This window comes from Thunnus thynnus, chromosome 18, assembly GCF_963924715.1.
Source record: "Thunnus thynnus chromosome 18, fThuThy2.1, whole genome shotgun sequence".
NCBI lineage: Eukaryota > Metazoa > Chordata > Actinopteri > Scombriformes > Scombridae > Thunnus > Thunnus thynnus.
This window is the reverse complement of record NC_089534.1, coordinates 8,368,041-8,393,553: the sequence shown is the minus strand read 5'-3', so window position 1 is coordinate 8,393,553 and position 25,513 is coordinate 8,368,041. Positions and strand designations below refer to the sequence as shown.

At 41.4% G+C, this 25,513-nt stretch overlaps 3 protein-coding genes across 5 annotated transcripts in view; 2 read left to right on the top strand and 1 right to left on the bottom strand.

Annotated features, from left to right (window-relative positions):
- Positions 1-552: 552 nt before the first annotated feature.
- On the top strand, positions 553-3,260 carry lft1 (lefty1). Its single transcript, XM_067572344.1, has 4 exons — positions 553-1,218; positions 1,447-1,693; positions 1,886-2,125; positions 2,575-3,260. The coding sequence occupies exons 1-4, from the start codon at positions 954-956 to the stop codon at positions 2,897-2,899; spliced, it is 1,077 nt and encodes a 358-aa protein (XP_067428445.1). The 5' UTR covers positions 553-953; the 3' UTR covers positions 2,900-3,260.
- Positions 3,261-6,548: 3,288 nt separating this feature from the next.
- hnrnpub (heterogeneous nuclear ribonucleoprotein Ub) lies at positions 6,549-16,017 on the bottom strand. The gene is made up of 14 exons (XM_067573204.1): positions 15,402-16,017; positions 13,726-13,840; positions 11,494-11,573; positions 11,111-11,250; positions 10,899-10,998; positions 10,050-10,162; positions 9,525-9,788; positions 9,304-9,423; positions 9,064-9,192; positions 8,801-8,969; positions 8,375-8,656; positions 7,969-8,240; positions 7,696-7,833; positions 6,549-7,394 (listed from the first exon to the last, which is right to left on the bottom strand). Exons 1-14 carry the CDS (start codon positions 15,868-15,870, stop codon positions 7,344-7,346), a joined length of 2,442 nt encoding a protein of 813 aa, XP_067429305.1. The 5' UTR covers positions 15,871-16,017; the 3' UTR covers positions 6,549-7,343.
- A 135-nt stretch (positions 16,018-16,152) lies between these two features.
- The window catches only part of kif26bb (kinesin family member 26Bb), a 34,377-nt gene continuing 25,016 nt past the window's right edge, over positions 16,153-25,513 (top strand). For all 3 annotated transcript variants that reach the window (XM_067573201.1, XM_067573203.1, XM_067573202.1), the window contains exons 1-5: positions 16,153-19,209; positions 19,416-19,775; positions 22,308-22,799; positions 24,488-24,609; positions 24,808-24,979. In XM_067573201.1, coding sequence (XP_067429302.1) covers positions 19,150-19,209; positions 19,416-19,775; positions 22,308-22,799; positions 24,488-24,609; positions 24,808-24,979 — 1,206 coding nt within the window. In that variant the 5' untranslated portion in view covers positions 16,153-19,149. The remainder of the gene's footprint in view (positions 19,210-19,415; positions 19,776-22,307; positions 22,800-24,487; positions 24,610-24,807; positions 24,980-25,513) is intronic.

Sequence of the window (25,513 nt, the reverse complement as noted above, 5' to 3'; positions counted from 1 at the left end):
GTCAAGAGATGTCTGTCTGGGGCTCATCTGTGGCAGCAGAGGAAACACGACGGGTGGAACGGAGAGGAAAGTATTCTGGAGAAATAAAAGGAAGACATTAAACTATTTGTTCAATTAAATGAAATAAACACCAATTATAACTGTAAGTCCTGTCAACCTCTTTCTGATTTACTGTAAATGAGAACAGCAAGTCACATAAAATCCTGATGAATGTCAAACTCTCCTTGGTGATGACTTAACCGATAATTATGGCTGGACAGATGTAGGTTTTTGAATCACAATACTGATATTTGTAGTCAATTATATTTTTTGTTGATGGTCATTATTTTAAATTTGATACATTTCTGGCCAAATAAACACACAAATTAGTTGTTTCCCCTACAATCTTATTCATTTCAGGGGAGAATAGTCTCTGAAATAACAATTAGACCATTATGTAACACTAAACCCTGCACCAATTTAAGCATTGTGATACTTGGTTCGGCCTCCAAAAATATAGTTTAACAATTATATAAATACATTAAATGCACAAAAAAACAAAAACAAAATTTGATTGTCTGATTTTGCCAAAGCTAGATAAATATAAATGAACTTGTTTATTTACACTATAAAGACCAGATTTTAGATCCTCATTCTGGCATCAAATGCAACACAGGCCACCGACATCAAGCATAGTTTTAGTGGAACTATGGTGAAATTACACCCACACAATACGGATGGCACTCGAGTCTAATTGTTGCTGTTTGAAGTATGGCCACTTAGATATCCTGTTTAGGATGGGGCTGTATTGTCGCACCTTTGTTCTGATAAGGGTCCCTGCCCCCATCGACAAAGTGCGAACGACTGGGAGGGCCGCAACAATATAAGGGGCCGGAGGAGTGTCAGGGGGGCACTGTCTATCTCTGGGTGACTTGTGCTACCGTTCTGCTGTCGATCACACTGAAGTTTTCCTCATGGATTTCCTCCGCGCTTGTGTCCTGTGCACCGTTTTCTTCGGTCTCGCCGGGGCTTTTACGCATCAGGATATGAAGGACGCGCTGCTGCAGAAACTGGGCTTGGATGAAGTTCCTAAGATCCATAAGAGGGATTTGGAGAACCTGGTTATTCCCGCTCATATCAGAAATAAGTACATGTCCATGCTGAAGATGCACCACAGCAGGAGACGCAGATCTTTGCCGAGCCTGGCGGGCATCCTGAGAGGAATCCCTGGCAATGCTGGTAAGGACCTTCCCTATTTTTAAAATATATAACAAATAATTTATAGCAATTCATATGAAAATAGCTTTGACACCGATACCGGTAGAAGTAAACAGTTATTTCCGTGCGTAATTGTGACACTTGATGCGCAAAGACAGTTTTACGCACAGAATTACCTTTACCAAACAGCAATTTCTAGATAATTTATAGGAGAATATCACCTAATCGCATAAATGCTTTGTGTTTTAGATATCTCCGGAGAGTATGTGTACTCTGACACCACTCGGAATCGCATGGTGTTCGACATGGAGGCGAGGATCCCGGATAACAGCGAGGTGACCATGGCGGAGCTGAAGCTCTACCAGAGGGCTTCCTACCACAAACGCTTCGCGGTGGAGAGGAAGAACCACCGGCCCGTTAACAACGCCCGGGTCAGCATCTACTGGGTGGAGGTGTTGCCCAACGGATCCAACCGGACATCACTGGTAGATTCACGGTAAGAGATGTTTTTCCCCTGATGACGTGTTGTAAAATATATTAACTGTAAAGCAATTAAGCTCTCAGTGGGTTATCTTAATCATAATTAAATGTTATTCATCCCCTCAGTGGTTGCCAAACAGACAATCAGATCAGGAAATGTCAGTTTTACCTTCTTCTAATTAATTGTCCTTATCTCTCGTGTTCACAGGTTGATCCCAATTCACGAGACCGGCTGGAAGAGCTTTGATGTGACACAGGCGGTGCACTATTGGTCCAAGACCCAGCAGAAGACACCTATGCACCTGGAGGTGTGGATCGAGGGCGAGAGACCTGGCAGCTACGCGGCAGAGATGGCCAAGAGTGTGCGCTTTACCACCCAGGAGCAGACGGACAACACCTTGGGAAAACCCGAGCTCATCCTCTACACACTCAACCTCGAAGAGTACGGGTAAGGGCGCGAGCTTTTGATATACAGGATATTGTATCAATGTGACAATTAGCCCATATCCTTTTTTTTGGTACCTGTTAGCATTTGCATTCGTTATTAGAGTTGTAGCAGGGTGGCACAGGGGCGTTAGTTTACTCATTCTCGTGGTTTGGAGAAATCTAGTGACAAAGTACTGGCTGGTATCAATAAACAACCTGTTTACAAAAAGCACGTGCTCTAATTGTAAGTGTGCTATGTTTTTTTAAAACTTCTACATAGGTATATTTTAGGCTTGTTTATATAGATTTACCTACTAAAAAAAACAACATATATCATAATTGGATAATAGCTTAGCAGGGGCGTAGCTGAGAGATTCTGGGCCCCCTGTAAGATATGTTTTGGTACCCCCAGCCCCCTTTCCCCCCTTAAATGAACAATTATCTAACTGTCTTTATCTTTTTCTTCTGCAGCTCTCGTGGCGACTGTGATGTCAACCAAAACAAAGACACCTGCTGCAGGGAGCAGTACTTCATCAACTTCCGTGCGCTCACCTGGACGCAGTACTGGATCATCGAGCCGGCGGGTTACCAGGCCTTCAGGTGCACCGGAGGCTGCAAGCAACCCAAGCGCAACTACGGATACGGAGAGAGGAGGTGCACGGTGTCTGAGAGCGCCCCGTTACCCATCATGTACCTGGTGAAGAAGGGAGACTACACGGAGATAGAAGTGGCTGAGTTTCCCAATATGATTGTAGAGAGGTGTGCGTGCACAATGGACAATGTTTCCATAGTATGAAGTTAACTTCATTGAAAACTACTATAACAATTCTATAATGGCTGAGAAGTATTATGGAAATATTATAGTTTCATTGGGGAATTGACATATTTAATGGTTTGAAACAACACATCTAGTACTTTCTATTTAAATGGACATTTATTGGGAGTTTCACACACACAACATTAAACTCCATTTCCTTTCACAAGCACTTTTATATATTTTGTAAATTTTTGATATCCTTTTTTATTTTTATTTGAATTTGTATGAATTGCGTTGAATCGTGGGGACATCATTCAAATTCTGTCCGATATGTTATATTTTCAAGCTGTACATAATATGGATGAGTTTATGTTTGGAAAATAAAATATTTTGTTTCACTTAAAGCTTCTGGTCCTCTTCTTCCCTGTTGTCTGTCTGCACCCGAGCCCCTCTTTCACATTCATGATGCATTCACATGCAGTTACATACAGCTGCTGCAGCTCCTCTTTCACCTCTTTATTTGCACTTATAGGAAATTGTGGAGCAGAGCAAATAATTTGCCTAATGACTTATAACACTTGTTACACTGAGGCCACGCTGTCATTGACAAAGAGGGTCAAACCTACCTGTAATGCTTTATTTGCAGTGGGAAGAAGCTACACGGCCACATACAGAGAAACATGGAGTCAATTCACATTAAGCTAGAACGGGGTCTTCGTGTGTTTACATCAGGCTTAGACCGGGCCAAACGTTGGTAATCAGGGCCGATGCCTAATGCGCTGTTTGCTGTCTGAGTGGGGGGTCTTGTCATTCACTAATATGCTGCTGATGGAGGTAAACACGCAGGCCAGCCGAAGACAAGCAGCTGTCTGTCTGGGAGGGAAGTGGATTCCCATCATGCGCCTCCGGGCAACACCGGGGCACACGTGAATGGAAGGGACGCAGGTGGTGCTGTGAAGAGACGTGAATGTCAAAAAGGTCACACATACTGCTGGATTATTCCACCTTTAGATAAAGACACAGTCTCTATGAAAAGTCATCATGCCTGTTTTTACTTTTTACAACATTCAAAGTAGATTTAATGCAGCTTTTTTGACACTGATCGACATAAAAATAAACTCAACATCAAGGTGAAAACAGATCCCTATAGAGTGCACATTTGCACCTTTAACTGGACACTGAAACCCTCACTTGTGCAGCCAAGTAGTTTCAGAAGTCATAATTCTTTCAGTAGAGAGTCAAGTGCTTTCAATTGATTGTAGTATAAATACACCTGCATCTACAAGGTCGCGCTTTTGGTGAGACGGGATAAGAGAAAAACTTCCACCATTAAGGGAAAGAAACATTCCAAGCAACTCAAGTTAAATGATGGATACAAGAACATTTCCGAGTCGTTGAACATCCCTTGGAGTGCAGTTAAATCCGTCATTAGGAAATGGAAAGAGAACAGCACAGTTGTAAATCTGCCTTTCAGCAGGCAATGCTGAAAAACTGAGAGAGCGTGCAAGAAAGATATGAGTGAGGGTGGACACCAAGAGACCTGTCATGACTCTGAAGGAGTTCCAAGCTCCAGAGGCTCAGATTGGAGAGACTGCGGAGACAACAACAGTTGGCCGGATGCTTCACCAGTCACAGATTAGTAGGAGACTCTGAAGTCAGCAGGAAGACGTTTTTATGGTCTGATGAGACCAGAATTGAGCTTACAGGCCATCAGACTAAATGTAGTGTTACGCTGCAGATCATCAGAAGCACAGTGGTGTCAGCGTCACGCTGTGAGGATGATTCTCTGCAGCAGGCTCTGCAAGGCTTGTGGAGGTAGAGGGTGACTCGAACGCAGGGAAACTCTAGAGGAAAATCTGACGCAGTCTGCAAGAAACCTGTGATGTGGTTTGATTTGTAATGAGACAATGAGCCCGAGCTAAAGCTAAAGCTACACAGGGATGTCGTATAATGGTCCTGGTCATGTCAACCCATGCAACCTTGCAGCAGTTTTGCAAAGAATGGGAAAGAGTTGCATCTTTTGTAGCTCAACACTAACACGGAGGGGGGTAAAAACTTATACAAACAAGTATTTTATGAGATCAATTTGTAGGAATGTTTTCACTTTGACCATAAAGTCTTTTTCTGTCAATAAAAGCCTCATTAAATCTACTTTGATTTAACACTATAAGTCAATAAACAGAAGTAAAAACTTCCAATGACAACTTGTTTTAAGCACTGTAACAAACAACAAAGTCACTGTATACCAGCTTCTTTGACTTTTAATAGAGTTGAGACAAATTTAAAAAGAAAATACAATCCCAGATTTTTATAAACACAAATATCAAAAAACTGTCAGATAGAAAAGACAACAAATCTCAAAGCTTTTGCACTGTTGGTTTAATAATAAAAGACCTGATATACAACCTGCAACATAAAGCGATTAAAAAATATAGTGTCTGTCATTTTTATAGATTAGACTGTAAACTCAAAGCTTGCATTCTGCTAGATTTATGTATCCAGTACAATTAAAACAGGAGGGCAGAAACTCTCCAGACATTTAAATATAGTCGACAATTCATCACACAGCAGTACTCGGGCAAACTAACACTTTCTTAATCACAACACAGTATTACTTGGAAGTCAATTAATGTACATTCGTGCATGGTTGAAATAGTGGTGAAGTATTTACATGTTTAAATATCAGCATGGGCAGAAAATAAAGCAAAGAAAAACCAAAAAACAAAACAAAACAAAAAAAAAAAAAACAATGGACACACACCAGTGTGTTCTGTATTAATGGTCTGTTTACCAGCTCTGATGTTGAAACACAAGCTGGGTGTCCTCTGCCAGGATAATGTGGTGTGGCACATTATGAGCTGTTAAATGAGGAGCTGCCATTATTGCCGGGCCACACAGTTACCAACATGAACTCCGGAGTGCCTTGAAATAACGTAACCATACCTTTAAAAAGGTGAAAAATAAAAAGTTTCTTCTCTTTCCTTCAGTCTGAAAAGGTTTTTTTTTGTTTGTTTTTATGAACAGTTGATGGTGTCGGTCGTGGGTGTATTGTGACACTGTGTAGCCCTTTTTGGTTTGCTGGTGAAAATGAGCAACCCCTGCCTGCTTTCAACCACTTTTGTGCTGAACTAGCATCATCAGAAATGTACTTTGTTGAAATAGTGGTGTTAATCTAATTTTTTTTTTTCAACAACAACAAAAAAAAAGCAAAAAAATTTCAATTTTGTGGTTCTGACTTTTAATTGATCAGTGCTAGTTGTTTTCAGAAGTTTCTGCACTAAAGGAACCGTTGATAAAGACAATCCAAGAACCACACCTTCTCCTGAGAATCAAGCGTAGTCAGTGCCCTAATTTAATATATCTATATATATAAATTAAAACACTTATTTTAAAATAAATGCATTAAAAGGCATAATGTAGTACTAAAAAATGGCTTACTTATATCCTTAAAATGGCTTGGCCAAAATACTTTCCCAAAGCAATGTACATTAGAATAGCTGAAGAACTGGAAATGACGTATCAAAGACAGGACACTTGAGGGGAATACTTTACTAATGAGGTGTCAACTGGGGGCCAGTAGTGGGGCTGATGTCCTTATTGTTTGAAGTAGCAAACCAGGCCATCGCCCATTCAAAGGTCTTTTACACACCTTTGAACTGAATCAAAAGTCATAAGCCAGGAAGAGATGTAAAAAAGCCAACGAGTTGTTTATTGTAGGTCTATGGAGTTTAGGTTACAGGTTTGATAATGGGAACAAAAGACAAAAACTTTGCTGTAATTCATTTGCTTCAATTCAACTGTTTGACAGTCGACTCTATTGACAGTCTAACAATATTATCAGCTACCATGCTTCTCTCTAAGAAGCCACGGTTCCTTTCAATCATTACTGTTTCTTAAACTTCTCATACAAACTACGCAAAAACAAATATTTACAATTTGTAATTTAAAAAAAAAGAAAAAAAGAAAGAAAAAGCACAGATAAAATGCACAACCCTGAAAAAAAAAGAAAAAAAAAAAAAAATCTCTTAACATCTGCCAGACTGGCAAAATGTTTCTGGTTCCTGATATTACAAACATTAGATTTTTTTTTTTTTTTTTTTAAAAGCACGTCATTTAAAAGTGGTGAAAAAAAAAAGGATAATATACAACAAAAGAGAAAAAAAACAAAAAAAAAAAACAACAACAGATGATTGAATGACACTGAACCCACGTTGCACATGTGTGTATAGATATATATAAAGCTTCGATTACACTCAGGATGCCTGGTCTCCTCTCTGACGTGGAATGTTGTTTCTCCATATCGCTTTAGTCTCTGTTGGTTGGTGGGTTTTTAAATTTTTTTTTTCTCTTTTTTTTTTTAAAAAGTGGGTTCTAGGAAAACAAAAACAAAAAAAAAATAAATCAAAAAACAGCGGGGTGGAGGGATGTTCCGTGGCTAGTGGTGGGTCTCAGTGTCGGCCACCAGTCCGTTAGAACAAGTGTCTTAATAATATCCAGGCTGATACTGCTGGCTCCACGGCTTCTGGTTCCAGAACTGCACGGGACACACAAGACATGCATAAGTTGACTTTGTGTTTATACTTAACAAGTTTTTAGATGATCTACCTTCAATATATTTTGCTTCTGTCAAAGTTATATTGCTCCAAAATACAGTTAAAAGCAGAACTAATGTAAAAGTTTTCCCCTTGTCGTTGCATTCAGAGATGCTCTGACATCAAAGGCAAAATTCAAGAGTTTATAGCCTGTAAACTTATATTGTGACAGTGCAGAAAATCCACATCTTAAATTTTAGTGTGACATGCAAGTAGAGACATTTTTCCAGCAGCAGCATTTACCCCTTGCTGCCAGCTCTGGTTGAAGGCTTGGGCCTTGTCCATGCCGTTCCTGTTGCCAAAGTTGCCGCTATTCCTGTTGTTACCATAGTTGCCGTTCTTGTTGCCAAAGTTGCCACGGTTACCGCCTCTCTGCTGAAACTGTAGGCGCAGAAAGGCAAGGAAATGATGACCATGAGGTTTCCCCACAAGATCGATAGCATGTTGACATTTTAAGATAGTCAATGCTAGTTCAAACGGGAGAACAGGATGTAAAGGCATCATTGTCAAACCCACCTGGTTGGGATGTCCCCTGTTTCCACCACGGCTCATGTTGCCTCCACCTCCTCTGCTCATGTTCCCCCTGTTCATTGGGCCGCCTCTGTTCATGTGTCCTCCTCTGGGGCCCATGTTACCCCTCATTGGTCCGCCCCTGGGGGATCCACCAAGGCTGGGAATGGGGCCGCCACCCCGGTTGAAGTTGCCACGGTTGGGGAAACCTCCTCTGAACGCTGGGGGAGGCAGGAAGCCACGAGGGGGGCGGTTGAAGCCACCACGGGGGCCGGGGGCTGCAGACAGACCAGATATAGCACAAATTAAGATTGAACAGCCCTTTACCACAAGCCAGGCGGAGCACGCTCTAGCGCCGATGTGCCGTTCAGAGCTGTAATCATGTGTTCCCATGACTTCCTTCCAAACCTACCTCCTCTAAAGTTGCCTCTGTTCTGGAAGCCTCCACGGCCACCGCCTCTCTGTCCAAGTCCACCGCCGCGGCCGAACTGGTTCTTGCCTCCCCGGCCGCCGCCACGGATGCCGCCGCCTCTTTTTGGCGTTGTGCTTCCCTGGTTGGGCTTCTTCTCAGCGGGCAGAGCTGTCTTGCTTTCCTCTTTGTACTGTTCCAGCAGCTTGGCAGCGTCTTCCTTCTGAGTCTCGGCGAAGATGACCTCGATGAAGCTCTCTCCCTCCTCGGGCAGAGAGAAGAAGCCTGCGAGAAGGAAAACAAAACCAGAACATTAATGATGAAAACAGACAACCACATCTGGGGAAAAACTACATTCACATATCCTCAAATAAGTCTTTGCTGTGTTAAGAACCAGTGACAAAGGGTCTCCAAGATCTTTTTTTGTACCTTTCATTTTGAGGACAGCATGCTCAGGCACTTCTTTGCCATCACTCTCAACCTTCTTCTGGACTCTCTCCTTGAAATCATCATCGGAGGGAAGGACCACCACAGCCTTACGCTGGAAGCCTGCAAACAAGCACATCTTCCTCTTCTGGCCCGGGGCAGACAAGTTAGTCTGGAGGGAGGAGAAAGATAGCTCAGTTATACTGTGATTTAATATAGTTTATTTCACATATGTCATATCTGTATCATGCTGGTAAGTCACTTACATGATCGAGGATGTAGTTTCTCTTCTTGCGGGCAGCGATCTCAATGAACTTTCCCAAGAAGAGAGGTGCTCTCTGGGAGATGGCAGTCAGTTTTGTGATGTCCTTTGACTGGCGTTTCAGGCTGTTGATCTGTATTATGAATGAAATTGGATAAAAAGAATAAGATTGTTTGTCAAGATTTCTCAAGGCTACTGAATGTAACAGCTACTATAAACACCACACAGCTGTATCACAACTGACCATCATCTTGTCCACAATGGTGTCACTGCCCAAGATGTAGTATTTGCCGGGGTTCTCCTGGACATGGTTCTTCACCCATGTGGTCTTCCCTGAGCCTGGCAGGCCGACCATCACTATGATCTATGCAATACGAAAAGAAAAAAGTCAAGACCATTGCAAAAGTTTACAAAGAGAGAAGTGCATGACTGATTAAAAGAATATCTGAACATGACTGTGCTTACCTCGCAGTCAGCCTTGGTCTGTGGCCCCTTGAGCCCTCGGACTCTGTCATCCACTGGGATCTGCTGCAGGAAGGTGTAGCCCTGGGGCTGAGGGAAGTACGGAGTCTCCATCTGGCCAAAGTTGAACTCTACGGCGCAGTTGTGGCAGATGACGTGGGGGAAAAGAGCCTGGCCGTTCAGGGAGTCCTTGCTGACCTGGAAAGCGACAGCTGGCTCCCCACCGTTCTTGGAGAAGGACAACACCAGGTCCTCACCCTCAAAGTCCTGAACAAAGAAAGATGCAGTTTTTTTTTAGCACAAAAACTGGAAATTAATTGAGAAACCTTATTTCTTTTAATCTACTTGCACTTCATTTTCAATATATAAAGAAAGGTTGCTGTTCATTGTCAGTTTGTAGTTGTTGTCACGGTTATTTTACAGAGAATAACTGGTTCCCACATATTTAAGTTATCTCTGAATACATGCTTTAGGGCATTTTAAATTCTAAGCTAAATACAAATAGCACTTAATCCGACTATGTCTTACAATAAGGCAGCAGATGACATCATTCTCCTCATAGGTTTCTCCAAAGTCCTCCGTTACACAGTTGGTGGTCTTCTTACCCTTCCCTGAGTACGCATAAGAATGCTCCTCCTCACCTAAACAATAATGGGAGAACACATTAACTGACAAATGCATAGTGACAGTTAACAGATGGTGATATTTCTGAATTACAACATCATGTCCCAATCACTTGGACTGTAATGGTGTGTGAATCATCCGTGTTGGCAGTAGGCCAGTTACCGTTACCATGATGCAGCCAGAACTGAAACTACTTCACATTAAATGTGTCATGCTGCTTATGAACCACTAGAGGGATCTCAGGACAGACTGGCTTTCAAAAAAAAGGGAGGATGACACCAGCCTCAGTGTTTAATGTGAACTAATGTGGCTGTTCTTCAATGCAAATATGCACCCGTTGCAGTTTGGTTTGTCCAAGTTTTAATACAAAGGTTCACTTTCTTGCTGACATTAAATGAATGGAACGTACTGTTGAGTCAAGAAACTGTGCAGTGTTTGGAATGAATGAATTATAGCAAATGGCTGCGTTGGCTTGGCCATCATCAAAGAGGCAATGATACCCCATTAATGTGTCAGTCCTTAGACCAAAAAAAGTCTCCTTAAAAAAAAAAACCCTTCGTTTTAACAGTGAACATCTGCATGTGTGATGTGACCAAGTATGAATCATTCTGGCGAACGCTGCCATGGGTTGATGGAAAGTCACTGTTGGACGCAACACTTCATACCAAGACATTAAATGCCTGAATGAAAACTGACAATAATACTGTTACAGAGACAAACTGTAGAGCTAAAGCAAGTATAAGAGACACTGACCAAGCAGCAGCGTGCCGGTAGCCAGGGACCAGCCGACCTGCACGTCATGGATGTCCATGTTCTTACTGGAAATGTGCTTCACTGGAATCTTTTCTGTAATCTGTTGACATTAAGAAAAAACACATGAAGTGAAATGGATTCTTTGAGAATGACTAACATGTTTACTCACACAGTAAACTTATTAATGCAGTTAATCCTCGTTGTTATTGTACCTTCATCTCAAAGCAGGCTTTGCCTTTGTTCACACCATAAGTGGCCTTGCCTCCGGACCAGAGGTAAGCAAAACTCTCCATTGTGAGAGATGAGGCGCTGTAACGGTCCCGTGACACCTTAAAGTGCAGGTCGCAATTGTCTAAAGAAAAAAAAAAAAAAAAAAAAAGACACTCAATAACTGTATCCATGCAAATATATCCATATCAATGTGAATATCAATATGTAGGTGTAATTTACGTTATAGTTAGTTGTCATTTAATTCTTTTTGGACATATTTGCAAACACAATTTTGGATCCTTGACTACAATTAACCTGGATAAATTGTAAAGAAAAGAAAAAAAAAATCCATTGGTGTAGTCATTTGTCACATTAAACCACTTACAGGTATCCAGGCAGACTTTTGTGTCATCAAACTCCTCATCCTCTTCCTCCAGGGGTGGCACAGGAGACTTAAATGAGGCCCTGAAAAGAGAGCACATGCAGTCAATTGGAGGATTCACATCATTTCAGCTGCATGGGTACCACTTGCTGAAAAAAAAGAAATATAGGGGGGAGGGGGGAGAAGTAGGAAGACAGACTAGGGGAAACAATACAAAAAAAATAAACTGTAAAATTGGGCAAGCGAGCCTCCAAACTTTCTGGATAGTCAGCTTTATTGTGGGCCTTGGCAAACAACACTTACCTTGCAGTATCCAGTGAAATCTAAAATGTGAGAGATACACAGAAAAACAGCACCTCCGCTAGCCTTAGCATGCAAGGCTATCCATTGGTTAAAAAGTGATAATCAAACAGACCTCTCCCCTTTCAGATCAACGTGTGTTTATGGTCTCCAGGACTGCTGTGGGGTCAGTTGAATAGCGATAGTGGGTGTAGTTATATTTAACTTCCAGTATGTGGAATTCTAAATTAAAAAGGTCATGACTATCTCACACTGTACTGTGTAACTATATATCTATGCAGTACAAGTTGGCATGTTTAGCTGCCTGAAATGAGCAATCAGTGTACATAGAGCCACAGCAACTTACCAACTCTGTAGCTTGAGTTTAGGTACTTAAGTCTCTTGTGGGAAGTTTAAAAGGAACTAGTGAAATGTTGTTAAGATTAAAAAAAAATAAAAAATAAAAAAAGTTATATATATATGTTTAAAGCACTGTGCCACCTGAGGCAGTCCAGTGGAATAGTGAAATTATTCAGTAGAAAGAAACAGACTGTGGGTTCATCACCCCCATTCTCATCTGCAGCAGTATTTACATCTCCCCAAGTCAAAAGACATCTGTCATGATATTTGTCCTCTAACAGCCTTGAGTGTTGTACAAATGGCTGCTGTGGGGAGATTTATGGTGGCTCTGTAGAACATTCTGTCTTAACTGGAGCATATGGTCAGTGCAGCCAGCCAGCGGGTCACACATACTGGCTGACGCTCTACAGGCCTGTGGCTGCCCAGGGGCCAACGATTTCACATAGGGTAGATTAATGCGGTGAAGTATTATAGGGGGGAAAAAAAATGCGGTAATAGGAAAAACTGGACTTTCACTTGGAAATGAAAGGACGCTTTCAAAAAAAAAAAAAAAAAAAAAAAAAAAAAAAAAAAAAAATCTTGGCTTTCAGGAGGAAAAAAAAAAATACTTGAAAAAGAGGCAGCAATACTATCTTGTTCCAACACTCGTGAAGAATCCAAGGCTTTTCCAAAAATTTTTTTAAAAAAAAAAGCAAAAAAAAAAAAAAGCGATGCCCTCAAAAAAGTGATCCCATTTCCTGCCAGCTGATCCTTAAACTGTTAACAGCGCAATGAAAACAAAACACTGACCAAGAAGTAGGTACATGTATGCACACACACACGCACGCACACTCACATGCACACCATGCATGATGTCACCGGCACAGGGGTAGAAAAAGAGCCTTGTAAAACACACACGCACGCACGCACACACACTATGATGACATACACGCAAGACATGATACATGAGACAGAAATAGCATTTTGACGTCATACAACCAGTGAAATTAAAAACAAAACGAAAAGTAAAAATAAAAAAAAATAAAAAAAATAGACCATTGCGAGGCAAAACGATGGACGGTCAATAGCGAGTTCCTCCGTGGACGTTCCAAAACACTTTGGGAATTTTGCTATGTCCTTGTGTGCTACCCTGCAGCAATGGACCCCTCCTTCCACGCCTCTCAGCTATTCCTCCCCACCCTCCCTCCCTCCATTGAAAAGTGCACATCTGCTACTTTCCTCTGGGTTCTCTTTGAGCAGCCTTGATTCACCTTGAGGACACAACCGGCTTTTCCAAAACAATAAGTGGCATGAGGAACAGATGTGAAAATTCATAGAGACTTGATAGATGCACTTCTGCTACAGAATGCAGTCCTTAAAGACAATGTGAGTGGGCACTGTAAAAGGTAAATGGTAAGGTTCTTTAAGTAGACAGGGATGACCCTCAAAACATGTGTGAAAAGTAGGGTTATTAATAAATGGTATAATACTTGAAAATGAGGGTTTTCCTCTTGCTAGTTATAGGTGCATTGGCACTTAAAGCCAATACAGTTCAACAAAGCTATGGATGGCACTTCAGGGATGCTGAAGGCCATTTTTGCTCTGTCCCATCCTTACCAGCTGTATTTGTTCTCTTCAATAAATTCAAAGTAGCCCCTTCCATGTTCCTCCCGGCGTCTCTTAACACCCTTCTTATTCTTCTGATCAGCATTCGTGTCTTTGTCCGCATCCCCTTTGAAAATAGAACAAACATATAGAATGAGGTGCTCCTTTTTGTGTGAGAGAGAGGTCGGACTGGCAGTGGGGTTCTGGCCCACAAAGCCCGTTCATTAGTTACATAGTGTCGACCATATTTATCAATAATAAAAAAAAGGTAACTAAGAGGTAACACCTCATGAGTACACTTAAAAATACAATACAATCATACTCCATAAATTGTAACAGCTGTAATGACCAGATAGTAATTACAATGTAAGCTGGTCCAAATGAACAGTGAACAGTGTTTGCTGGGGCTGGGGGAAGAAAACAAGTCTCTGCAAAAATAATGGGGACATTAACCCTGCAATATAGGGCTTAGAATATATTGTTTTCAATAGGATTCAGAAATAAGTTTAATTAATTATGGGGCAAGTTTACTGTTGACTGGGACAAATGCATCATGCAAGGAAATGGAAAACCTACCAAGAACTGCACTGACCCCCTCCCCCTCCCCTTTCCATATCCATATCTTACCCTGAGTTACCTAAATGACTGGTTGTAAGTGCATATTTTCTATTGCTCACCTGGCGACATGAGTGTTTTTATTCAAACCACAGACAAACTAACCACGTGCTAGCTAGACAAGCAAGTTCAGCGCCTGCACAATCTTCCGCACCGCTTTACGTGAGCTGGTTCAGAGGTTCCCGGCCCTTATAAAGTCAACTACACTTATATGTACACACACACGCAGTAGGTCACTGTCACTCCGTGTGTAGACCTTTAGCCCCAAGAAATTGGAAATGATACATTAAAATTGTATTTCTTTTTGAATTACCAAATTGTCTCTTTTAGGCGTCGGTAGTAGCAACGCACCAGTGACTGTAGGACACTCTTCAATCACTGCAGTAGTTATTTCCGACATTTCCCCTTATGCCACTTTTTTAGTGTGACTAGTATAACTAACTTTAAAGTATAACTAGCTAACAAATAACTTTCTTGGCGCACCTCCAACCGACCATTCGTAGCCAGACTTCAACATGGGAACCACTGAACTAGCCGACCAGCTAGCTAGCACCACAGACAAAGAAAATGACGTTAGCTGGCGAGCTAACATGCTAACCAGGCGCAACGAAAAGCCGTAACGTTGCATGAAGTAATCTACATGAATCGGTTATTCTCTACTTCCTTCACATGGAAACTGTAGCTAACGACATCCAGCAATGAAATAACTGTTCCTATGGTAACGCTAGTGGACTGGACTGTCGAATCTTAACGTTATAAAACGATTAACCGGTGCTAACGTTAATGTAGCTGGCCGGCTAACTCACGGTTTCGGTTTGTGGCTAAAGCTAGCCTAGTAAGGTCACGCCATGGCTGTATTATAAGATCTTCCGATCTTATTATACATCCATGGGTCACGCTATCTAGCGCTATCTTAGCTCATGGACGCTCTGTTGTGTGGTAACGCAGTCAGGTTAAAGTGACTCCCCGCCGGCTCCCTCCCGCGGCAGCATTAACGTTAAATATCAAAAACCGACACCCAGCCACAGTCCATCCAGCCAGTCACATTTTCATAACCACTCCGGTCGACTCACCCTCAGCAGCCTGCTCCACGGGCTCACCATCCTCCGTATCTATTTTCTCCATGTCATCTACGTCTCCCTTGAGCATGGGATCCATCTCGTCGTCCTCATCCGCGTCCTCTTCCCCTTCACCCATCTCTTCGTCTTCGGCAGCGCCATCACCGTCGCCCCCGTTCTCAGGCTCCTCTTCCTCCTCTTCTTCCTCCTCCTCCTCCTCGTTGTTGGCCTCCATGCTCTCCTCTACCGGGCCCTCGCCCTCTTCTTCCTCTCCCATGCCCTCTTGGTCGGCGGCCTGTCCGAAACTTCCGTCCGCTGCAGCCTCTTGATCCAGCGGGGAGTCTCCGGCAAGGGCCTCCTCGTCCAGCGCGGCCTGCAGGCGGTCCATCAACTCGGCCTTCAGCCCCTTGTCCGAAAGATTACGCTTTTTCAGCTCGTCCTTCAGCTCGTTCACTTTCAGCTTTTTGACGTTAATTGAGCTCATCGTGAATGTGTGACGACAAAATGTATTAAATAAAAGTCACAAATACGACGACAAATAAATAACTGGACGCCCTTTGTTAACGGATGAAGCTCAAAACTGCGCCAAATGGCACCCGCTGTCCGACCAATCTTTTACCGGCAAAAGAGCCTGCGGTGTGGGGGAGGAGGATGACGTCTCCTACCGTAATTACTCACACAGCAGCGCAGCGCAGCTTATATAGCCCGCCGACCATCTGTCGCTGCCGTAATCACACAAAACAAATGCTCTGTTGGGGAAACGTTGGACAAAATGTGGAGGAAACATATTTATCACAAAGAAAACACACGATAACATTCTTTATTTGCAAAAAAGAAAGAAGCATAACATAATATGGCATAATCTGGCCCCCAATTAAAAGAGCCCCAAACAGCTATAGATTTATTATGATGTTTAGATATGAAAAACATTGAATTATGTTACTATTCTTTCTAATTGTCCCCCGAAATGACTTACAAAAGGCCCCCAAGGCACTTAAAAAATATGCAACTGTATACTTCTACTTCAACTTAAGAGGAAAACATTGTACCGCTAATAATTTTCTGACAAATAAATGTTACTGGTTATGTTGCAGATTCGGATTTTATTCACAAAATATAACCAATAAAAACATGATGCATTATTATTCATTAAACTATCCAGCATTATTGAAAATTAAAAGCAAAAATTTGAATGCAGGATTTTTACTGTGCAGTATTACTCATTTTACTTAAGAAAACAGTTTTGAGTACTTCTTCTACCACTGCCAAAACCAGCATTCCCAGTTGGGGAAAGGGTGAAAATAAAGCAAGACAGTGTTCACTAAATCTGCCCCTGAGCATAATACATTTTGGGAGGGGATGAACGACAGAAGTATGCTCATGCTTCTGGCAAAAATCCCCTAAATTGACTGGTTCTGAAATGTGACTAATTGCTGTTTTTCTTAATCTACTCTGTAAATTGAAAGTGGAAGAAAAATTTGGGAGGTTTGGAGTGTAAGTCAGACAAAACATACAATATGATAAGTCAACTTGCAGTCTTGGACATGTTTTTGTATTATTTTCTGACATTTTACAGACCAAATGATTACTAGATCAATCTAAAATGTATTGATAATGAAATTAAACCATAGTGGCAGCCCTAATAATAACACACATACTGTATGTAGACTTTGTTGATAAAACTGCTGATAAAAACATGTTTTCTGACAGGTGTTATGACACTAAAACGTGCGTTAATGTTCATGTGGGCACATCAGTCATTACAGTGCTGCCTCTGAAAGGAATGCACATGTATAATTTAACATTAGAATAACCATATGGGCTAGGAATATGCTAAATAAATAATAACAATGTTATCAACCCTAATTAAGAAGGAGATAGTGGTCCATGTAGTATAAGTGCAAGTCCAAAATTTAGTTTGCATATACCCGGTGGTAGGAGAGACCAGTCACTGTAGTCTCCATATTGTAAAAGTTGTGACTTCCAGGGGAGAATATAAACATATTGTATCATGGAGTTAGCTTATCGTTAAATCCATCCAACTTTCCACTACAGCTATACAAAGATATTTCTCTTTCATGCTTATTTTCCAAATTTGAAATAGAATAAACAGCCTACCTTGTTTTTAACTGCTGCTTAAAAAGGCCAAACATTTCTTTGATGATGTATCTGCACATATTAATAACACGGAGGTTGGTGACTGCAAGGAAATTCCATATTCATAAATAAAAACCAACAAACAATTTCCAATTTTAGACTTTTTTCCTCCATTAATGTGGATTTTTTTAAAGTGTCGTTGAACAATCTCTGTAAAAGCAGAAAAAACTGCTACTTTTCTGGTAGACACGTGAAGCAACATTTGATGTTTTTTCAACTCCTTGTTAGTTATTTTATTGATTCCATTGATTTTACACACACTCTGGAACTTTGCCATATCTGAAAAAATAACCCTTAATGTCTTTCTAATGACTCTGTCCTACACTTTAGCCGCTACTGCCTGCTAATGGGCCTAATTGTTTAGACGCGCACTCAGAAATGATATTCAGTCTTTTCCTATACTGCATTTATACAGCGTTAATTTTCTTACCAATGTCCGTTTCCTGTATTGTCTGTCACTTCTAATAAGCTTTCAACATAAAGTTAATACAAAGACAGCCAAACAATATATCTGAGCATAGTCAAAAACTTTTTGCTTCTTTCCATCAGCAACATCTGTGATTACTGGCATGAACTTAAATGACCTGTGGCCAACCTGACCTTTACCATACACCCCCTAGTGCTCGGGAGGAATATTACATTTAACACAAATCAAATGCATGGCTCCCACAGTCTTCAAATCTAAAGAAAGAAGGTATTGAGTTGCATTATGGGAAATGTAGGATCCAGGGTTTCTGGAGCTCGACCCATACTAAGGATTAAAAGTCAGGCTTTCTTGGCCTCTGTTGCACCAAATTTGACCATTGTGTTTTTATTTCTGTCCCTTGTGAGTCTCCTAACTTTCTGGAAGTGAAATACTTAATTGTTGGAGTGCTCCTTTAACCTTTATATTATTATATATATTGTTACTTCCTTGAGTTATAATTTTAAAAATGCTGTGTATGTGCAGACTTTTCCTCCATTTTGCATAGTTTAATAAATTTGTTCTTATAATTCTCGCTTACTGCCAAAGGTGACCTCCAGTGCTACTTAACAGTAAATTCAGATGGCTCATGATAAGGAATATAATGACATCATGATGCAAAATGTCATCATGTTGGTTGCTGCAGTGATATAGAAGGATGCTACAGGAATTGCATGTCCCCTTGTACACATACAGGCTGGTTTATCTGAGTATTCCTGTTGCAAGAAGGTGCACAATACCATTACATAGCCTACAGTGTGAGGAACTATTACGTAAGAGAGAAATCATACCTGACAGGAAAGACATATTCGCTCAAATTACAACCATAAACTGCTCAACGCCTGATCCAATTGAATGTTTGTCTGAACACTTGCTCCTTACCGCCTCCCTGAGGAGCTTCTAATAAATAGCCGAGTAAATCCATGAGCGTCCTCCCGTGCGCTCACTCCTTCTCCTCCACTGTGCCACTGTCATCACTCCACCTCTGACATAGTGTCTCCAGCCTCTTAGTTGATTATATTCTTTATTTAAGCCTGCCATGAGTGAAGTGTTTTTGTTTTATGTCCATGGAGCTTTGGCAAAATTATATAAAAGTGCACCCTGCCTTTGTTCGGATGTCCTTTTAAATATTAACAAGTTGTCATGTCATCTCTGACTCGGAGGGGAGAGAGATTTCCTGCCTCGGTCAGAGGAACACATTGGGTAAGTCAGATTTATTCATTAAGAGAAGAATTTGTTTAACATTTGTAACAAATTTTTGCTTTTTATAGACTTTTATATGATAATAATATTGTTGCACTGCTAGAAAAAAACATTTGGGTGTGGTTACAGTTGTCCACGTCGATTGATATCTAATTTCCCGCTGCCAAAGCCCACATACATCCTTCTTAAAATGATTTCTTTCTCAGAGCTCAGAAGTGCAGCATCACATTGAGTCCGCCGGCTTTTCTCCAAGTATTAAAGGGAAAGGCTGCGGCTGCCATCCCAAGGAGCGCCCCACTCCTGAGGGTGCCGGAGGGTCCAGGGGCGACCCACATCGGAATATGTGCCAGAGAGCAGACGCTGTCCCGTCCTACAAGTCTCTCCCTGGATCCTTAGGAGACCGTATCATGTCCTCTGGCGGTGGCACTCTATGTAGAGGCACTATGAATCCTGGCTTTGGGAGGGCTGATCGGAAAGTTGCGTGCTGTGAGAAGTGCTCAGCGACCCTTGTTGCTCTGAAGAAACAAGCTCTGAGCCTGGCTGTGCACCATCACTTCTCCTGCAAGGTCAGTAACCGTAATGATCTAATGAGAGAGGAGCTGGTCAGGGGTGTAGTGGACCATAAATGCAATCAAACCCAGTCTGCTCACTTTTAGGCTGAAACAAATCTTGATGGAGTAACATTTTATTGTCAAAATGGTGTTTTCCAAGTGTTGGCATCAAAAATCATTCAGGTAAACACATCTCGGGGATTTTCAGCAGGTGGTAGTATTGTGTAATAGTTGACAATATAATAAAAATACATAAATATGCCACTGCATATTCTTTATCTAACTATATGCGATGTAAAATCTTATTTTAATCACCCAAAATAATTGGATTCATGAGCTTGCTTAATTTTTTTTTTTTTATAACAAATAAGAACATTGAACAGAATATATATACAGTATATAATCTAGCTGAAACAATAAGTCATTTTTTAAATGAAAAGTAATTTTATTAAGCAAAAATGCCTTAAATTTACTGTTTCTGAAATGTGACTATCTGCAGTTTTTCTTTGTCTGCTATATTGAAACTGGAAGGAAAATCTTTTGGGGTTGGAGTGCTGATCAGACAAAACATACAATATAATAAGTTGACTTGCGGTCTGGAAAATTGTGATACATTTTTTTTCACTATTTTCTGATGTTTTACAGAACAAATGATTAATAGATCTATCTAGAAAAAAATGTATTGTTAATGAAATTAATCATTAGTTGCAGCCATAATGCTGTATAATCACACACATGTAGACTTTGTCGATAAAACTGCCACTTTTAACACATTTTCTGATATTATGACAATAAAACATGTTCATGTGGGCACATGAGTCCTTACAGTCCTGCCTCTAAGAGGAATGCACACATGTACTTCCCCACATCCTTCTGTACATTTGTCACCACTAACATCCATCCAACACACCCCAATCGACAAAGTAAACCAGTGCCATTCCTGTGCGAGTGGTTTAAAATGGGCATGAATATTTCATCTCAACATCCCTGTTGTCGTCTCCACAGTCCGCTCCATTGAGGAAAGACTATTTATTTTTGTCCTCTTAAGTGGGATGGGGCGCAGCTATAGCGTCATGTTTTTAGAGAGCGACCACAGGCCAGCACAACACACACACACACACACACAGTGCAGGCAGGAGAGAGATCTTGTGGCCGCAGACGGTCAGTAGAAATCTGATAAGCCAGCTAGCTCCATGCAGGCTTATCGATCCGAGCCCAATTTCTCAAAAGCATCAAGGCGCTATAATGTCATCTTTTTATATGGGCTTGCAGTCTGGCTAAGATGGAAAGTCTTCACATGCTTTGAGAAACTCAGTCCAGTAGCCCATTTGGCTAGTTCAGCACATTTATTATTCTATATACTTGATATCATTTCTGTTAATGGAAAAGCAAGGCACTAAATCCTGGAAGTTAAAGTTGCAGGTGGTAGAATTTGCAGTTTGTTTTGCATATTTCATGGAATAAAGGAAAAAAAAAAAACTTGCCACTGAATTCATGAAATACATTTAGTCTGAAGGTCTTTTAGAGTTTGAATTGACTCTGTTTTACATAAGATTTAAGAGCTCCTACAGTACTCCTCTGGGGGAATATGGGTCACTGGCAATGTGCTGGCAACTTGCACGATGGATGGTGAACGGGCAGCGAGGAAGGGAGGGAGTGAGTGTGTTGGATGTTAGCAGGTGTCAAGGGCAGACCAAACAGGATGTGACACGAGAGTGTCTTTGACAGGATGAAACGTGAGGTGAAAAGCGATGATTTGATTTCATTTTGTTATATTTGACAGCGTGGGTCCAGGGATAGACCTTAAATGTCAAAAATGTTTTGTTTTTAGTTTTTTTTTACGCTGCAAGTTGTCAAAGTTTTCTTAATTGAATTTGATCATTAGCTGTAATTTAAATAACAACTGTCTACAACACTAACCTCTATCTTTAAATCATTATGACAAAATGACAAAATGATAATGGGGAATGACTGCACAGCCCTCATTCACAGAAAATACAAAACATACAAATTGTTCTCTTGTTTATAGAGTGGTTTATAATGCCTAAGCTAAATAAAAATGTTTCTTTAATCATTTCTGCCTGGTGGCATGTTCTTCATGAATATTCATGAGATGACGTGGAGATTCGTGACACATTGCATTTATTTTAAAGGTACAGTCACTGGGTTTTTGCTTACCGCACTTATGAAGTATTAATCAATATAACTGACTCCATTATTAGTTTGCTAAGTGCTAAGATTGCTTGCAGTGTCTTCCCACAACTCAATTTTCCTATGCTCAGTGATCATTCATGAAATTCTCAAGGCTGAAATCAAACAAAACAAATTAGCTTGTTATTATGTCTTTGCTAGAAGTTTGTGCTGCATGTTTTTGCTTTTATTAGTTTTGTCTGTTTTGTGAAAATGCAGCAAATGTCAATTACAGGGAGATGTGAAATGTGCAGGAATAAATACTGTAAATGATTACTTCCAACACCTAATTGCCAGGTCAGTCCCTAGTTTGTAAATGTAAAATTATCCCTGCCACCTTTTTCTCAAATTCTGTAGGATTCAAGTGACCTGTCTGCGTTTCTTCATGAGAACCTCCGCGTTCACAGCCGGTCCACCACAGAGGCCAGGGACAGAGAAAGGGATCAGGGTGAGTGTGGAGCCTGCGGTACAAAACTGACTCAGCTGAAGCAAGAGGCCGTCCACTTGGCTCTGAGCAGGGGTCAGTCATTAGCTAACCCTCCCTTTGAACTTGGCCTCAGCGCTGGCACACTGCTGGGACAAAGTGAGACAAAACATGGTGACAGATCTCCAAGAGAAGCTGCCACGGCTGTGCACCAATCACGCAGTCGAACCCACAGCCCTCACAGCCCCCAGACGCCTCGGAGCCCCAGGACGCCTCAGAGGACCCCTCAAACCCTCAGACGGAGGGGGCCCAAGCTCGCCAACTTTGATATGGACCGCTGGGTAGAAGAGCAGCAGCAGCTGGTCTCTTCTGCCGCTAAAGCTGTGTCCAACACTGATGGTGTCACCATCTACCCTCACCGTCAGGTACCCCTAAAAGCCTTCTCTTAGCACTAAATCACACATAACACATCCTCAAGTGTGCATCCCCCTTTTTATGAGCTATATGGTTAAAGTACGTCTTTAAGGGTGCACATGTCAGCAAGCCAATGATTCATAGTGCCTAATCAGAGCCTATTTAGATCCCATGGCTGAGGACGTTGTTTAAAAGTACTTTTGCTAATGGAATGGAATTGAGTCATGAGTTACCCTTGTCATAAAAGCCAGGCAGTCAAAAAGCACTTGTGATCAATAGGAGTGGGGGGGGTGGACATATTTAACAGAGCGGCTGGTGAAATATGCATTACTGTGATGGAAGACATGCCAGATCGAGCCCCACCTCCCCCAAGTCCACAATATAAAAAGGTTACAAACCTGCACAAGGAGAGTTTTAGATGTTTTTTATGTTGGTGATTAAATTTTGGCGGAATTTTTTACAAATCTGTTGAGTTCGTAGGGTAAAACAAATATATTGAAAGGAAAGCATTATTGTAATTAACCTGCTGTTCCTAATTCTGTTGTCTAATCAAATTCTACAATAACAATACAGCATATTATGCATTGGTTGTTGCAAGACTGCATAAGAAATTAGCCAGGCCAGTCCAGTATGAGAGCAGATCAATATGGGTTTGTGCGGCTGAAGCGGAATAATGTGAGAGGAGTGAAAGTAGAGAGGAGTTTGGAAAGACGAGACAAAAAGGAGGGCAGAGGGAAAATGGACAGTTGAAGAAGAGAAAGGGAAATGAAGTGTTTAAGATGGAAGGCAGGAGGAAGGACTGGAGGGAGAGGATGATATAAGGGGGAGGTGGGAAGGCGGGGGAGAGGGTGGAAAGGAACAAGAGAGAATAAAAGACCATATGAGAGCAAATACAGAAAGAAAGCAGAGTAGCAAGAAAGTAAAGATAAAAAAAGGTAGAAGATATGCGTCAAAAAGAAGAGAGGAGGGGGTGGAGAAGTCCAATATCTATACATATTACCTTTGGTTATTCATATTAACTTTGCTCCCAGTCTCCCTTCAAACCAACTATTACTGTAGGTCTTCTACTGCACTAATTGGCAGTTCATGGTTGGACGCTATCAGGAAAAAAAAAAGCCTGACGTTGTTATCTTGCCCTAAAAAAGCTGAGACACTGATGAGACATGGAGCTGGAGAGCGGTATATTAGAGCACTGTAATACTAAGATGTTGGCTTCCTGGCCTGCGGCGAGGCTCTGTGACTCCATTTTGGGCAGCAGCAGAGGCATGCTGAAAAGGTCATGAAGAGTCCGTGTTGCACTCACACACACAGAGACAGTTAGTACAGCTATGAATGAGTGCTAAAACACGCACCTTGGAGCTAGCAATGCGAGTGGAATTGCTTTACATAATGCTGTTTGACTGAGGGTGTGTGTGTGTGTGTGTGTGTCAGAGGCAGTGACAGTATGTTTACTGCATCTCTTCTTAGACAAACTCAGACAACAGTCACTATAGCCATCATAAACTATTCCTCACACTCCATATGCAGCTAGCAGTTAGTATGTTTAACCCAGTATGCTCTCAGCATGGATGCCCTACTTAGGCTCACACACCCCTTGCTCTTCCCTGGAGTAATTCCTGTGATAATAGCCCCTTTTGGAGTGGGTGCTGGAGTGCAATTACAGATTTTGATTTTTATAATGAGCTTTCTCCCCTGGCAGGCTGCAGACGCTGTCGCATTAAGCTGTGGAGACGCTGGGATTGTACAGACAAACTCCAAGATCCCTCACATCTCCAGAGTGGTGACCATCGCCAACTCTGCTGCCATGTCCTTTTTGGCCAAGTAAATCTACCTTCATCTATATAAAATCACTTACTGTTCTCTTTACAATACTTTTTCAATTATGTGTTTGCACATTTTCAAAATCAATGTCAGTTACTTATTTTTCTGGCCTTTTTTTAATCTACAACATTTCCACATTGGTTACACAGTAGGCTAAGTTTCAGTACTGTGACATGCCACCTCCCTCCTTCCCTACAGGGCAGCTGAGAAACTCAACCTGACATCGAGGAAAAAAGGCCAGGCTTCTGATCCAGCTCCTGCTCATCTCTCCACCTGCTTCAGGGAGATTGTCCAGAAAAACCCTCCACCCGTCCCCTCCTGCCTGCTTCAAGCTGCCACCAGAACCAAAGACTCGCCCAATGTTGGCAAGGTAGACCTCCGAACATACTTGTACATGTAGCTGCAGATCACATTTGGTTTGGTTGCAATTTGGTTACAGTTCCATCTCCTATTAAACTGCCCTGATTTTGATTCATATTGGATCAATGATCGGCTACATCCAGACTTAAGCATTCAGAAAAAACAAACTGATTGGTTGAAGGGAGGCGGTTCAATCACAGATCAGTATTAAAGCCCCAAAAAACTTGGTTTCAAAGTGTTAACATTAAATATTAATCAGTGAATAAACAACAATAAAAGAACAAAACATCCTTAATGTTTATTTCTTAAAGAGTTAATAGTCAAAATGCTGCTAATCTGCTTTATGGTGAAGGTCAAGGAGTCTATTCTCATATGCATCAAAATGCCACGAGTGCATATCTATACAATGAAAAACTGCCTAGCTGCTCTCCAGTCAATATACACGCAGTATACAGTTACACTATGACACACAGTTTTACATACATTATATATAAACAACTGAAAGAAACAGTCTTTAATAAACACAACAGAGTGTAAGTGGCTG

What these genes read in the sequence shown, in the direction of transcription:
- hnrnpub (XM_067573204.1), bottom strand. Translation starts at nt 15,870, where the DNA reads ATGAGCTCAATTAACGTCAAAAAGCTGAAAGTGAACGAGCTGAAGGAC. An exon ending in AGACCAAGGCTGACTGCGAG is followed by an intron (nt 9,424 to 9,524) that starts GTAAGCACAGTC and finishes CGTATTGCATAG; the next exon opens with ATCATAGTGATGGTCGGCCT. An exon ending in ACCAGAGCTGGCAGCAAGGG is followed by an intron (nt 7,395 to 7,695) that starts GTAAATGCTGCT and finishes TGTCCCGTGCAG; the next exon opens with TTCTGGAACCAGAAGCCGTG.
- lft1 (XM_067572344.1), top strand. Translation starts at nt 954, where the DNA reads ATGGATTTCCTCCGCGCTTGTGTCCTGTGCACCGTTTTCTTCGGTCTC. An exon ending in ACATCACTGGTAGATTCACG is followed by an intron (nt 1,694 to 1,885) that starts GTAAGAGATGTT and finishes TCGTGTTCACAG; the next exon opens with GTTGATCCCAATTCACGAGA. An exon ending in CTCAACCTCGAAGAGTACGG is followed by an intron (nt 2,126 to 2,574) that starts GTAAGGGCGCGA and finishes TTTCTTCTGCAG; the next exon opens with CTCTCGTGGCGACTGTGATG.